The following is a 16,149-nucleotide window of genomic DNA, read 5'->3' as shown; positions in this document are numbered from 1 at the left end:
CCCACACACCTAGAGTGGTGTTTGGGGGTGATCTTATTAGTCCCTGGACTTCCTTCTGAACACGCTGCACGGGGGTGGGGTGGGGTGGGTTAGGAACCAACTCTGGAAAAGTGTTTACCATGTTCCAGGCACCGTCGTTCTCAGCAAGCAGGTAACTGCCCAGCTGGAAGGCGCACACGTACCAATCTTGTTTTGTAACCTTTTATCTACCACTCCTAGAGCAGAGCACACGTGGTCATCCCACTTTAGGGAAGAGGAGCCATGTGCTGGGGGTTGGAGGTAGAAACTCTTCGACTCTGCTTATGAGTGGCAGGCCCGGCTGTCACTGCCCAGCTCCTGAGCACGTGCCTTCTGGCTTTTTGTTTGTTTTGTCTTTTTCCATCAACTCCTGCTGGCCCATCTGACCCATAGTCAGCTGGGAAAGCTGGGTAGGTGTAGGTGGTTATCAGATTCTTCTTGGAAGACATGGAGGGCTTGGGCCTCTGGGCGACTTTCTCAGAGTTAGGAGTGCCTCCCACCCGACTGCTGGTTATGGCACTGGACCTATGGCAGTGGTTCTCAAGCTGGGGGTCTGGACCCTTTCACAGGGGTAGCCTAAGAGCATCAAAACCCACAGGTATTTACACTGTGATTCAGAACAGTAGTGACGTTACAGTTATGAAGGAGCGATGGAATATTTTATGGTTGGGGTCACCACAGTGTGAGGCGCTGTATTAAAGGGCTGCAGCATTAGGAAGGGTGAGGACTGCTGGTCTAAGAGACAAACAGGTACTAGGGAATATACCAAAAGCAGACAGAGGATGGGCCCAGGGCTCCTGAGCATTCTGGCCTGCATGAGTCCTTCATTATTAGAGACTGTGTGGTGGCACCTGCCTGCCATCCCACTTAGGATGTGGAGGCTGAAGGGTCAGGAGTTCAAGGTTGTCCTTAGCTATAATGAGCTGGAAGTCAGCCTGGGCTGCTTGCGACCATGTCTCTGAGGCAGATGGAGCTCTGAGTTTGTGGCCTCGAAAAGCAAAACAAACAAACAAACAAACAAAAAGCAAAACAAGAGGAGGAAATAATATCTGAATACTGGGAGGATTTGCTCAGTGTCCCACAGCTGTCTTCGGCGTCTGTTTCCCCTCTGGCCGCTGCTAGGATTCCCTAGGGACAAAAGCCTCAACTTGCAGTCTTTTTGTGCTCGATTCTGTTTCTTTGCAGACCCTGTCATCGCATTCCTTCCCCCTGGAAGCCTACCCTGATTGCCTTTACCTCCTTTTCTGAAAATTGGTATCTCAGCAGAAGTGAAGCTTTGTGCGGATTCCCTAGGGGGTGTGCTGTTGAGATAGCACAGCCCCTTGTGATGCGGAGCACCACACTCAGACTCAGCAGCTTGGTGAGTTTAACCTTCCCTTCTAGGTTAGAGGGAGGGAGGATGGGAACTCCTGACGGGTGATGGGAATCTGGGCTTTAAAAGAAGGGTTGGAGGACAGCCTTGGATGTATCTCTTTTCCATTCCGAGCCTTGATCTCCCTAACCGATGTTGAAAGGATGGAGTATTTAGGGCTTGACAGATTGGGCTCAGAGGCTGCTCTCCTGAGCTGGCGCTGGAGCACTGTGTTGAGGGCCTTCTGAGGTCTGTCAGGTCTCTGGGAACAAGGTGGACTATTGATGTCTGCTGTAGGCAGATAGTGGGGAAAGATGAATGAGCCTCAGTCATTTGCAGTCCTTTCCTGCATAATGGTACAAGCACCCTGGGATGAGGTCCATGGGCCTCCATGTTGTAAGAATAGGTGGTAAGTTCATCTTGAGCTCTTGGGTTCTTCATTGCTTGTCAAGGAAAACTGCTTGACTTGTTAGCCACATCATCAAGGGTGCAAGGGGCTTGTTAGGGCCTTGAGAGCTGCTCCAGGAACTGTGGAGTGCCTAGGGGAGCAAGATCTCAGGTAGAGGTTCAGCTCCCAGGGCAGAGAAGGAAGCACTAGTCCCATTCCTGGGTATCTCCTGTTAGAACCAGCTCCTCTGCTGCTGTGTAGTGGGTGGGCATCATTGCCAAACACTGCTAAGTGAGGTCTTTGCAACTCAAGGAGCCCTCAAGAGGGTCATGACCTTTGAGGTGTCATGAACTGGGCAGGGAAAGAGCCTGCCTGTGCAAGCAGGGGGATGCTTGATATGACCTTCATGGAAAGGATGTAGTTCATTTGGCGATCATTCGTGTCCATCAGTGTGCAACATACTATGTTCTGGGTTCTATTTGGACCTCGTTATACCCCGGCTCTGCCGCCTTCCCTTCCAAATCCTTGTGATTTGACAGCTCGGGGGGTTGCAGTGTAGTGGACTATCTTCTTCTGGAACCCACTGTGATTGGATCCTGTGTCTCTGGCTCCCTGCAGAGAGGACTGAGAGACATGTTATTGTTACCATCTTATTCCATGGCTCCTTGTTTTGAGACAGAGTCTGATGTAGCCCAGGCTGGTTCCAAACTCATGGAACTACAGATGACCTTGAACTTCTGGTCCTCTTGTCTCTACATCCCAAGTGCTTGAGGCTACATGTGTGCCAGTTAGACAAGCACTCTGCCAGCTGAGCTCTGTTCTGAGCCCCACGAACCCCAGTTCTGCCCCTGCCTGCAGCATGTAGTCTCACACTCAGTTTCCTCGACAAAAAGACTGTCCCATTGCACCTGATGTAACACCTTCCATTTAACACAAAGATGAAGAAACCAAGACCCAGAAAAGAAGACAAGAGGAACCTGCTTCTTCTGACCCACATCCTGATGCCCAGCCCTTCCAGGTTTCTGTAGGAAGACGTGTGCCCATGACCTTAGGCCTAGCACTTTGCATGTGTTTCCTCCTGCCTTCTTGAGGAGTAGCCTGCACACTAGAATCACGTAAGCACTCATCAGTACTAAGGAAGGATGCTTGAAGATGAGAACATGGCTCTTTGTGGTAGAGCCCTGGATGTCAGTCTGCTTGTCAGTCCATTTATTATTCGCAAGTAAACATGAGCTCCCAGGTTGGCATGGTCTGGAATTCTGTCCCTTCTCACCCCCAAGTGTCCTGGAGGCTCACCAGGAACGTGTTTGCTTTTCTACTTACAGTCTGGGATCTCTGCCCCTTAAATGCTTGGCTTGGGGAGCTTGGACTTTATCATTGTAGATACTTTCCTTGCAGTTTTCTCAAAGAACTCAGAAACTCAGGGTGGATGGAGAGGCAGGGGCATGTTGGCCTCTTTATAGACTTAGGAGACCCAGGTTCTAATCCAAGCCATGCCACTTTCTCGCAGAGTGGGACAAGCTGTTCTGCTTCTCTGAGACTCGCTGTTCTCATCTGCCATGAAGAGATAACAAGGCATCTAGCAAAGCTACTGTAGTGGGCAAATTAGACTCACACTGTGGCAGAGTCACAGCATCAGATAAGCCCTGTCCCATCTTCCACCAGAAGACTGTACAGATACCCCCAAACCCACACAGACTGGCACAAGAACTGGAAACTAAACAGAGGAGATCACCACAGGCCACAGAGACTTTCCATTAGCTCTAAGGCTGATGGGGGGTAGAGAAATACAACCCCAGAGTCTGTAGCACCACCCAGGACAGCAGTCCCCACAGCCCCAGATGGCAGAAGGAGGCTCATCTCACCCCCTTATCCACAGCCTTAATTCACTGGGTGGGCTGGCAGGAGCCATGTGACAGAAGGACTAGTAGCTGTCCTCAGTGGCGTGGGGATTGTCTTCCTCAGCCGCCAGAAAAAGCAACCCCCCTCCACTTTCATTTCCCCTGCACTTTTCTACATCCTTTTGAAAATTCAATCTCTCAAGCAAAATGTCCTGACCTGTGGGATGCACAGCCAGCCCAGGAAGACTGGATGCCAACATAGAAGCTAGGTGGTACAGAGAACAAAGAGATGGCTTTCTTACTGTGCCTGAGCATAGCCAACTAATGTGGTCTTGGACTTAACAGCTAAGTCACCGAGCCAGTGGTAGCTGGAGACCCCACTTCTAGGGCTGGAGAGGTGGTTAAGTAGGTAAAGGACTTGCTATGCAAATGAGGGCCTGAGCTCAGCTCCCCAGCTGGTCTGGCCAAATTACTGAACTCCAAGTACAGTTAGAGACCCAGTCTCACAAAATAAGGTAGAGAAGGATTGAGGTGGAGGCTGGATGCCAGTTTCTTGCTTCCACACATACACATACAAACACAAAGAGACTCCACCTCTGTGTAAGACAAGGCCATGACGCCTGCCATCCCCTCCCCCAGAGTGTTCTCAGAGTCCTCTGTCCTCCTCTTCCTTGGCTCTTATCGTAACCAGCATTAAATATTTAATGATACAATTAGTTATTTACTGTCTGTCTCCCCTCCTGGACTGGAGGTCTTGGGAGGGCAGGACCAAGTGGCCCTGGCTTAGTGCTGTATCCCTGGCACTCAGCCTTGGCCTTGGAATTTTAGGAAATTAAACATTTGTTGAATGCAGTTAATGAGGACAGTAAATTTTTGTACTTTGGAAAGGGATTTGGCAATATAGTCCAAGAATTTTTTTTTAAAGCCCTAATATCAGGCAGAATGCTTTTGGATATAATGGAGAACACTGATTCAAACTGGCTTAGGCAAGAGAAAACACATTCTTTCTGAACTGAGTACCAGATGACAGCAGGCTCCAGGTGTGACCTGATATTCTCTGTGCTGTGTACTGTGGTCCTCAGCAGTGCAGGTTCTGCCTGTGGCTGTGCTGAGGTGGAAGGGTATGGGTTGGGAGGGAGCAGGGCTCTACCACTCCTAAGGTGAATTGATTAAGCAATGGCCAGATGTCTACTCCCCAACAAATAACTTGCTGAGGAGAAAGCCAGTGGCCTTAAGGTAATCAGTCTCTGTCTCCGAAGCAACAGGCAGGGTAGCACTTGGCCAAAACCATTGTCTGCTAGCCAGCAGGGAGAGGGTTGGGTGTTCCACACTCCATCACCGCCAGTCAGTCCGTTCCTAAGGCAGTCAGCAGAGCCTTCGTAGAGAGATGTTCATCTCAGCCTTTGCTTGTTTTGTTTGAGGCGAGGTCTCATGTAGCCCAGTCTGGTGACCTGATCCTCCTGCCTCCACCTCTCCAGCGCTGAAATCACAGGCGTGAAGCACCACGCCTGGCTTTAGTCTTTATTTAAAAGAGAGGAGAGAGACATTTGGAACAGATTCAAGAGGAAACTGCATTGAAATATTTAAGTCAATTATGTGCCGTCTGTACAAGGGACGATTACAGTGGCATTGAAACATTTATACAAAGTGTTAATGACATTGGGAAATGCTTACGATATGATGTGAGATGAAAAATACCAGGGCTTAAAAGTGTATTTTGAGAGCACAAAACAGAGCTGGGGTAAACGCCGACAGCGAGACCTCTCTGCAGTACTGGGAACTGTGATTTTTGACTCCACTTTAGACTTTTCTGGGCCAGCGCCTTTCGGAAGAAGCTGTTCCTCAGACTGCATAGACTTTTGTCCTTGCTTGTCCTTGTCACTTGATAGGAGAGCAACCTGCCTTGGGACTGTTCTCTGCATTTTAATCCTTATAGCTACCCTAAAAAGTAGAAGGGCTTTGATTTTTTTTTTTTAAATTTTACTTTGCTGAGGAATTTACTGAAAACTCTTTTTTTAAAAAAAAGATTCATTTATTTATTTTATACATATGAGTACACTGTAGCTGTCTTCAGACACACCCAAAGAGGGCATCAGATCCCATTACAGATGGCTGTGAGGAATTGAACTCATTGCTAGGAATTGAACTCAGGACCTCTGGAAGAGCAGCCAGTGCTCTTAACCGCTGAGCCATCTCTCCAGCCCCCTTACTGAAACTCTTAGCATGTTTGGTCAGAAAGTCACCCAGCGTTTGCATGGGAGCCTTTAGAGTCCCACCCCAGCCTAATACTGCCAAATGGGCATCCGCGGCTCGTCCATGCCAGGCAGTAAAAGTCTCACTTTTTGTTCTCTAGGGACTTTGCTTATTTTATTTTATATATTAAGACACTTTAAATTACATGTTTGTTTAAAGTGGGTGGTGGTGTGCCTGTGGCATAGTTAGTATGGGAAGATTAAAAGTCAACTTTTGGAAGTTGAGATTCCCTAGGACTATGTAAGTTCCAGGGGTAGAGTTGAGGTCAGGCTTGGCAGCAAGCATTGTACCCACAAAGCCAGGTTGCTGGCCTTGGTTTTGATTGTGGCTATGGTGGGGAGGGGGGTGTCACACCCCAGGCCTCATACATTAGGCAAGTGACCCTGCCCTCATTTATTGAGTCAGTTGGAGGTTCATTCATTTCATCCTTACCACCTCAGAGAGGCCAAGGGATGACCCAAACTCCCACAGCTAGGAGGCGGTGGGGTTGCAGGAGAGTCACGGGTCTTATGCGGAATCCCTTTTTCTCTCACTCACCTGCAGAATTGCCTGAAGCCCTGCCATCCTGGGGACCATGTTTAACGGGGAGCCTGGTCCAGCCTCGGCAGGGGCCTCCAGGAATGTCGTAAGGAGTTCCAGCATCAGCGGTGAGATCTGTGGATCCCAGCAAGCTGGAGGTGGGGCCGGGACCACCACAGCCAAGAAACGGCGAAGCAGCCTGGGCGCCAAGATGGTGGCTATCGTCGGCTTGACCCAGTGGAGCAAAAGCACCTTGCAGCTCCCCCAGCCTGGTGAGGGGTGTGGACACAAAGAAATGGGCGAAGTGGGGGGTTGTGGGGGATGTGTTGTTGAGTTTCCAGAGATTTAAGAAGAGGTGCACACTCTGTAGGTGCTGTATGGGCCGGTGTGTGTGATATGCTGTGGTTCTCACTAGCAGGCAGTAACAGCCCAGAGAGGAAAAGTCAGGCACTCCAGCCTGCACAGCCTAGGGTGGTGGAGTCTGGACTCAAGCCCCAGTTGTCCTTCCTGGCTCCTGTTCTACATGCTGCCGCCTCCACGTACAGACGTGTACATTTATAAGAAACAACCACGCTAAGGGACCCCACGTTTTTTACAGACACACAGCTCCATGATCCTGTTTGTCATTTCTCAGTCCCCTAAGGACAAATAGCCCCACAAATACAGTTGCATAGTCATGCATAGGTGTTGCAGAGTCACACAAGACAGAGACAAATATATGGTTCACACAGTGACATACCCAGAGTGTTCATTTGCTCAGGCATGCCTCTTACACTTCCAGGAAAGCATGGACCTGTCGCTCTTGTTACACTGCCCATGGTCGCAATAAACTCTAAATATGGGTCTCTGAACAGACAAAAGGACCCACATCACTTAGATGTATGTACCTGTGCCTCACAGTGCCACACTTACACCTTAGCTGATACATCCTCATGTATACGGCATGCATTCTCAGACGGCTAGCTATAGAGTTTCAGTTATGTTCAGACTTGGGCGTACCCACCTGGTTTCACACAGCCACATGTGGTCCCCACACCACAGAAGAGCCAGCTCTCTCAACCCAGACCCCCTCAGTTTGTGGCACCGGTCCAGATACCAGCTGGCTTTGTTTTAAATCTCTTCCGGCTTATTTTGCTCAGAGTAACAACTCCCCCAAAACCCTTCAAGAAGGCAGCTGGACGGGGGTGGGGAAGGGTAGAATGTTGAGCATCCAGGGAGGAGGCTCATCAAGACGCTCCACTGGGGCTGGTATTTGGGGGTGCTTTTCCAGACCTTAAAATAGATTTTTACAAAGCCATCTTCAGGAACACAGGGGATGGTCTTTTCCAGTGCTCAGGATCCCTTGTGGTTTCTGCTCAGGGAAAGGCTCGATAAGAAGGGGTATAGGGGCAATCGGTGCCTTTGGCTGGGCAGTGTGGGCTTGAGAGTAGGGAGAAGGGAGGTGGGAAGCTGGACTGGAACACAGAGGGCTGGGATGAAACCAAGCAGAGGATTAAAATTCAAAGGCCTTGGAGGAGTCGGACTCCAGAGGTCTGAGTCTGGTGGTACAAGCACAGGAGTCTAGCCTCAGACTCAAAGACGTCTCATATGCAAAGTGATTGAGAGAGATAATCTCTAAGGCCAAGGCAGGGCCTGAGTCACTGGGAGTCATTGCAGAGATCTGCTGTGGCTTCAGACAGCAGCAGGCTGGGGTGAGAGTAGATGCCAGAAAGACCTGCTGTCTTGGGGAGAGGCAATGATGACAGGGCATCTGGATCCCTTGTCTTTGTGGTACATAAGGGCACAACTGAGGGCTCAGGGTCTGGGGCCAGGGGAATTGCCCAGACATTCTTCCAAGTGCAGGCCCCTGTGACTCATCTAATCACTGAGTGTCATAGCAGGAAGGGCCCTCGAGGTCATCCAGTCTGATGTTCTTACTGATCTATGAGACTTCCAGAGCCTGAGGAGAAGGCACTTCCCTGGGGAACGACCCCAGGCTGGCCTGTGTGGCCACACCCCATCATTTACTAGATGGACAGTTCAGGCAGGCTGCTTCACTTCTCTGAGCCTGCTGTTTGTTGAAGACGGTAATATATGCTTTATAGGGCTAACCAGTTCGAGGGGGAAAGGTCTTGCAAACTCAGAGAGAAATCCTCCCTCTGACTTTGTTCCTGCCCAGCCTAGGCCCCTGCTGAACAAGGGAGTTAAGATAGATGTGCAGAGGTGCACAGCCTCCTGTGACTGGCACGTGGGAGACACTCGGCAAAGTGTTAATACTTTTTTAAGGTTTATTTTTATTCTCATTTCTCTCTCTCTCTCTCTCTCTCTCTCTCTCTCTCTCTCTCTCTCTCTCTGTCTCTCTGTCTCTCTGTCTCTCTCTCTGTCTCTCTGTGTGTGTGTGTGTGTGTGTGTGTGTGCGTGCGTGCATTCATGCACATGCACGAATGTATGTACAAACTTTGAGTATGCCAATGCCTCAGCCTGCAGCATCCTCCTGGATGGGAGAATCAGACAAGTATGTGGTCACCTCGCCATGGACATTGACCCAGGGATTGCTGCTCTGAGAAAAGATCCCAGAAGGGGACCCCTGTTGCCCTAAGTAGAAGGGCTTGATTGCCCGTAGAACTTGGCTATGAGGAGTTAGGAGGGATTCTTTTCCTCAGCCTAGCCTTTGGGGCTCTGGATCGTCTCTTGCAAGAACCCCACCCTCCCAGTTCATGAGTAGCCTATGCTGGCTGTAGCCCTGCCTGATCCTCTTTGTTCCTGATCCCAGTTCATGTAGTGTAATGTCTAGTCTGTCACACCAGTCCCTCTGGTCCCCTGCCCTCTTGTAGTTTATCACTATGCTTCCCTAATGCAGATCTCTAAAATCCCACCCTGTGCTTTAGAGGGCTAGTTCTGGCTCCATAGCCCTCTGTGGAACTGTCAGAAAGTCACTTTCCAGTTAGGGCTGTTTCCTCTTCAGCAAAATGGAGCTAACAATGCCCTCTCCCAACTTCTTCTGAGATCTGTCAGTTTACTGAATTGTGGGAACAATGAAGGGTGAGGAGTTTGGGGATCCTAGGACCTATGTAAAATCTGACCCGACATTAATCAGGCAGAACCACAGAGGGTCATGCTGGGCTGAAGCAACCCCCTTCTAAATGTCCAGTACCAAGGACAGAGCCCTTCCCTCCTGTGCTGGCTGAGTCAGGGGCATGAGAGTTGTGGAAGATGGTAGAGTGTAGCTGCAGGCCATGGCTGCCGGTCTTTTGTATGTGATAGCACAGAGAGAATGGCTCCTGGAAGCTTTCTCCAGGGAACACTGAATTATTGCAAACCATTTGGTCTGGTTTTCTAGAGGGAGCACCATAGTTATTCCCTGGTTCAGCAGGGGCCTAGGCTAACTGGGAACGAAGCCAGTGGGAGGATTTCGCTCTGAGTATGCAAGACCTTTCCCCCTCGAACTGAAGAGTTTAATCTCTGCTGAGTCACACCTCCAAGAGAGGAAGCACTGGGAAAGGAGGGGTGGCATGTCAGCAGGCAGGCAGTCTGAGGGCCTCCTGGCTAGCCCCAGCTCTGTAGCATCAGAACCCAGACTCCTCCTCACTGAAGTGATGGAGGGGCCTAGAGAAGTGCATATCTCAGACCCTCCAGGAGTCCCCCACTCATGGGTACTCACACCGGGTTGGGCAAGTCTTATCTAAGAAGGTGATTTCACTTCCAAATGGGTCAGAGCTTTCCCAGGCTCCAAAAGAATGTGTGTTGAGGGGGTGAGGATGTGAGGGGGAGGCAGGGTGACTTTCAGCCCCCATGGCCATCTGTCTTCTGAGTTAGAGGGGAGTCGGCAGTTAGGAGTCAGGAACGGAGTCCCATGGCAGGTCACACGACATGGGTGGGTGGACATCATGATGTGTGGTGAGTAGATGGGCTCAATTCTAGATGTTAAAGATCATATATATATATATACACACACACACACACACACACAACCTGTTTGACAGTGCACACTCTATCCATGCAAAACCTGGAGGGCCTGTGTGACTGTGTATATACAGACACATGATATCATACATGAAGTTATTCACATATATGATAGTCAGCCCTCCTGTGTGTCTATCTTATGCTGTGTAAGAAAAATCTGTCCGAGCTAAAATGACTCTGTGTGTGTGTGTGTGTGTGTGTGTGTGTGTGTGACAATGGTTCCTGGATGTGCTGGCTATTCTAGCTATCTAGACTAGATAGGCTACATTGAGTTTAGAAGCCATATTCCTTGGCACACTGTCCTGTTCTCTTTGCCTCCCCTCCACCACCCTATCTGCTAGAGTTTGTCCCCTCGGCCTTCTCTCATTCAGTGGGGACTTCCTGAAGGGTAAGTGGGGCAAAACCTCCCTTTCCTAGGCTGGGGACTTGACCATTCCCTCCATAGCCCATTGGCTGCCTTCGGAATCGTGTGCTGCTACTCTGCCCTAGGCATGCTTACTGGCCACTCCACTAACAGTTTTCTTGGGCTTGTAACTGGTGGCAGCAAATGGCCCTTTTGGTACAGTCCCTATCTGAGTGCCACTTCCCTCCCCATCAAGTTGCTCAGCCATCAAGCTTTAGCAGGGGAGTCCCTGCAAAAACCCCAGCCTGTCTTCCCCCAACCCCACCCCCGCCCAGGAGGAGAGCTGTCTAGAGGGACCACACTGCAATGCTAAGAAGGTTGCCATGGAAACCCAGGCAGGCTGGTGTGCTACTCAGAGAGGGAAAGTGCCCTGTGTTTCCTGCCAGGCTAAGGAGGGGGCTGGGGCCCCTGAGCAGAAGCTACAGAGACAGGGTGTGTGTGTGTGTGTGTGTGTGTGTGTCGGGGTGGGGGGTTGGGGGGGTTCTTCTATGGACCTTCTCAAATCCAGCATCAGTCCTGGACAAGCTAGTTACCCGACTCTGACCTGACATTCATGATGCTCTCCACCAGACTTACCTTGAGAAGACAAGTTTCAAATGGCCAGACTTCCAGCGGAGCAGCAGAGAGGGCTTTGGAGTCTAGTCAGATATCTAGAAGAGAAAGTAAACCTGGAAATCCTAGAACAAACTTTCCAGAAGTGAGAGGAAGAAGCAAGTCTTAAGTTTTGGCGTTCAAGATGAAACAGAATGGGAAGGTAGAGAGGGGGAGCCTAGTGAATGGTGAGGGCCCCAAGACTACAGGGCTGTTTACTTCCAATTGAACTTCTATTGGAGCACACAGCATGTCCCTGGGCAGCTTTGGGGTCAGCTCAAGTGGTGTCCCAGCCTTGGCAGATCCCCACCTGCCTCTGATCAGAGAATCTCTTTGGTAGCACTCTTCAAGGAGCCTAGGCCATGTTTTGACCTTTTCCCCCTCTCTCTCCTTGGGATGGGAACCCCAGAAGGGGCCACCAAGAAGCTTCGAAGCAACATCCGACGGAGCACAGAGACTGGCATAGCAGTGGAGATGCGGAGCCGTGTAACCCGCCAGGGAAGCCGGGAGTCTACCGATGGGAGCACCAACAGTAACAGCTCCGAGGGCACGTGCGTGCACCTGCCACCTGGCTTTCCAGCCGAGACGCCTGCATCCCCCTCCTGCCCTAGCATCCCCTGTCCCCTCCTACATAGATACCTGCATTTCCCCTCCTATCCCAGCATCCCTTGTCCCCTCCTACATAGCAACATCTCCGAGGGCACATGTGTGCACCTGCCAACTGGCTTTCCAGCCGAGATGCCTGCATCTCCCCTTCCCCAGCGTCCCCTGTCCCTGGGGTCCAGGTCTCCTCGGAGGCCCTGGGCACATTTTTTGTTCTTTTATTTCAGGAAGGACATTGGGGCTCCTGCCTCCCATTACCCATCCTACACCCTGCTCCAGAGGACATATACAGAAAGGAAACTGTGACCCTAAATTCCTTCTAAGCCTAAACCCATTTTCATGGCTTAGTTGTGTGAAATCTTTATAAATCACCTTGCTTGGAGATTAGGGAAGAAACTTGGACTAGATCCATGTTTTAAAAACTGTCACATCTTACCTTGTGACTCACAGGCAGGAAGTAAAATCGCTGTAGTGGGTCAAAAGCAGCACTAGCAAAATAACTAGATAATACAGGTGTCACCTGTGTGGCAAGGGTGGATTGCCTGGAGAACCTGAGTTCTTTATCCAGGACATCCATGGGGGGCTGGGGTCTTAGCAGTCTTTGTTTTCGGTTTGGTTTTTTGTTTGTTTCTTGTTGTTTGGGTTTTTTTGCATTCGAGTTGCAGTAAGCGTTTGAAAGTCATTGCTTAGACAGACACTTCACAGATCTGTTCTAAATTGGGCTTTGTAGATTTTGTGTTTCATCAGGCCTCTATAATTTTCAGTCTTGGGATCCTGTGGCTTATTTAATATGCAGTTATTGTCTCTCACTACTGTACAGAGACTTTGGCATCCCTGTGGGATTGGATCCAAGACCTCCCACGGATCCAAAACCCACAGCTTCTTGAATCCCTTAAATACACTGATATAATGTTTGCATACAACCTGTACACATCCTCTGTATACACCAGATCCTCTAGATCGCTTGTAATTCTCCACATAAGCTAAATGCAGTAGAGATGCTTGTTAGACAGGCCTCACTATATAGGTCAGGCTGGTCTTGGATTCAGAATTCAGAATCCTCTTGCCTCTGCATCCTGAGTATTGACTGATATTATAGGTATCCACCCCCAATTCCAAGCTTAGACTGTATTGTTTAAGGAATGAGAAAAAACCATCTATATATGCTCAGTACGACTTTTTCCTCCATATTTTCAGTGTGTGGTTGATTGAATCACAGATGCAGACCCTATAGAGACAAATGGACAACTGTACCTTCTCACGGAAATAAGTAGCCATTAGTATTTGTACATGAGACCTTGTACAGAGTAAGCTGGGTACCTAAGGCTAGTGATTCCCTCTCTGGAAGCCATGTGCTATGATCATTTAATACTTGCACTTGCCCTTAGTGAGTGTGTAACACACCAGTGTCTCCATGTACGAGAGAGGAAACTGAGGTCCCTGAATGGCACAGGCACAGTTTTAATGTGGTGCCCAAGTCTTTGTTTACACTAAGGTCATTTGATTCCATAGCCTTTATTCACAAAGTCCATACTGTATACTACTACCACCAGCACCACCACTACCACCCCAGTTCTGAGATTTTTTTTTTTTTTTAGTCTACATCTTTCTATTTCTTCTGAGGTCTCACTGTCATAAGAATGTAACACTAAGACTGGGGGTGGCAGTCACACCTGTAAATCTAGCACTTGAGAGATGGAGGCAGCACCAAGAGTTTAAAGTCAGAGACTTAACTACATAGTGAGTTCCAAAATAGCCTGGGCTACAAAAGACATTGTGTGAATAAAAAAAAAAAAAAAAAAAGAGGAATGGGTAGAGGGGTGGGGGGTGGGGGAGGAAGACCAAGAAATGAGAGAGTCGGAGAGAAGGTTCAGTCAGTAAAGTGTTTGCTGTGCAAGCTGAGTGTGGGTCCCAGCACCCATGTTCAAAGGCTGGATATGATCATTCACATGCCTGTAAGCCCATTACTGGGGGACAGAGAGCAGGATTCCTAGGGCTTGCTAGCAGCCAGTCTCTCCAAATCTACAAACTCTAGGTTCCATGGGAGATTCTATGTAAACAACTAAAGTGGAAAGTGATTGAGAAAGTCACCCAGTGATGACCTTTGGCCGACACACACACACACACACACACACACACACACACACACACACAGAGCATGTGTTCCCACCCCCAGTCCCACAAAAAGAGTGACACTAGGCTACTGTTGATGGAGGCTAATGAAGGCAGGTGTCTTTGAAGCTTCTTGGGGATGGGGGGGGGGGAGATAAGCCTTGTAGGAGAAGTACAGGTTCTGTCCCACAATCCTATTGCCCCCTGCCTGTCACTGACCAGTGGAGCTCCAAACTGTCCAATGGGGATTCTTTTCTGACCCACCTTTCATGGCTGTCATTAGGAGACTGGCATGTTCTAGTTCACTGTGGCCCCTAAAGAAGCTTTCCTGTTGGCTATGCCCTGAACCCCCGGGGCCCGAGGAGGCAGTGGCAGCAGCAACAGAACAGAAGCAAAAATCTGTTGCCATTTGTTATCTCAAGTATCCAGAACTTTTCCCTGTGCCAGCTGCCCCAGTCCTCCCCAGCCCCCCAGTGAGCACTGTCATCTCTGTTGTGGACAAGGCCAGACTCTTCTGTCTTGGAAATGTCTGTTTCATCTGTAAAACTGGATAAGGGTTCCCACCACACAGACTGGTTGTAAGGATTAATGCTACAAGGCACGCGGAACACTCAATGCACTGCTGGCAGCTGGCCAGCTTTCAATCACTGTCAGTTTTTCTTGTTACTATTTCCGGCCCCCTCCTCTCCAGTCACAGACCACCCACAGTCACCTGCCATTCATCTAAGCCCTATCATTGGGTTATTTTGGTCTCTGCTCCCGTTTTGAGCACCATCTCACCTTATTGACTTGGATTTTAAGTTCCTGGTTTAAAAAAAAAAAAAAATCAAACCTCTGTTCTTGGAACTCATTCCAGACAGAGTCTCTCGTTCTTGGCACTAGCATGCCTTTGTGAGGATACATGTGTCCAGCAAGCCCTGCCTTCTGAGGCTCACTTCAGAACTCTGGGGGCTTGGGCTGAGATGTAGCTTCAGTTGGTAACATGTTCATTTAGCATGCAGGAAGCTCTGGGGTCTGTCTCTAGCACTGCCTAAGCTGAACATGGTAGTACATGCCTGTAATCTCAGAGGTCAACAGGTAGATTAAGGTGATTGGGAATTCAAGGTCACCCTTGGCCACATTGTGAGGCTCAGGGAGTCGCAAGAACTTGTCTCAACAAACAAAACTGAGGCTCAAGGATTCAAATGCCTTAAATATCTTCATTATCTTCTTTAGTGATACCAGAGTGTCTTTCTCCAAGTTAGACGTTGTGATACCTACTTGTTACCCAAGCACTTGGGAGGATGAGGCAGGAGGGTTGTCATGAGTCTGAGGCCAGCCTGGACTTCCTGGTGAATTCTAGGTCAGCCAGAAATACATAGCGGGACTGTCTGAAATGTAGCCCAAAGTATTTTTTTCTTCAATGTGCAGAAATGACAAATGTTCACTCCCACTTAGAATAGTATAGTTACACTGTATAGAAGAGAACCTGAGACCCAAGGCTCCCAGATGGAAGGACTCTGCATCCACCCCATCCGAGCCCACCTGCTACCTCACATGCCTTCTGTGTCCTTCTGCAGGTTTATTTTTCCCACACGGCTTGGAGCTGAAAGCCAGTTCAGTGACTTTCTGGATGGCCTGGGACCAGCCCAGATTGTCGGGCGACAGACGCTGGCCACACCCCCCATGGGTAAGTCTTGCTGAAGAAGGGCAGGTTTGGGGGGGGGGGTGCATAGTAGAAAGGAGGAGCTCTGGGGTCCAATGTGTGGTAGAGCCAAAGGCGGCAGCAGCATCAGAGGCAGCAGCAGGTGTCTTCCTGAGGTGCCAGAAAGGACCCCTACCCAGCAGCAGCTTTTCCAGACTGTCGCATCCCTCAGTGCATAGCTGGGTCACATTGTTAGCCCATGTTGACTTACCTTCCCTAGACTTTCTTGAGCCTCTGTTTCCTCATCTGGAAGATGGAATCAGTAATTCCTGCTTCAGTTCTGCAATCTAACCCCTCTTCTTGCTGCACTCCTGTTAGATACTTTCTATAAAGCATTTTAGCACTCTCCTTAGGAACCGTGGCTAATTGGACTGGTTCCTCCCATCAGTGACTGGCACCTAGGGACCTTTAGTAATTTTCTCATCTCTTCCTGGCAGCTAGGAA

General features: G+C 49.5%; 1 protein-coding gene across 2 annotated transcripts in view; it reads left to right on the top strand.

Moving 5' to 3' along the window:
* Rims3 (regulating synaptic membrane exocytosis 3) overlaps positions 1 to 16,149 on the top strand; it is a 41,241-nt gene that overhangs the window by 15,813 nt on the left and 9,279 nt on the right. For both annotated transcript variants that reach the window (XM_085839004.1, XM_021160890.3), the window contains exons 2-5: positions 1,204 to 1,378; positions 6,395 to 6,642; positions 11,716 to 11,857; positions 15,581 to 15,690. In XM_085839004.1, the coding sequence (XP_085695130.1) occupies positions 6,426 to 6,642; positions 11,716 to 11,857; positions 15,581 to 15,690 (469 nt within the window). In that variant the 5' untranslated portion in view covers positions 1,204 to 1,378; positions 6,395 to 6,425. The remainder of the gene's footprint in view (positions 1 to 1,203; positions 1,379 to 6,394; positions 6,643 to 11,715; positions 11,858 to 15,580; positions 15,691 to 16,149) is intronic.

Source organism: Mus caroli, unplaced genomic scaffold (genome assembly GCF_978045245.1).
Source record: "Mus caroli unplaced genomic scaffold, Mus_caroli_1 scaffold_6, whole genome shotgun sequence".
NCBI classification, from domain to species: Eukaryota; Metazoa; Chordata; class Mammalia; order Rodentia; family Muridae; genus Mus; species Mus caroli.
The sequence above is the reverse complement of the archived record's forward strand: the minus strand, read 5'-3'. Positions and strand labels throughout refer to the sequence as shown.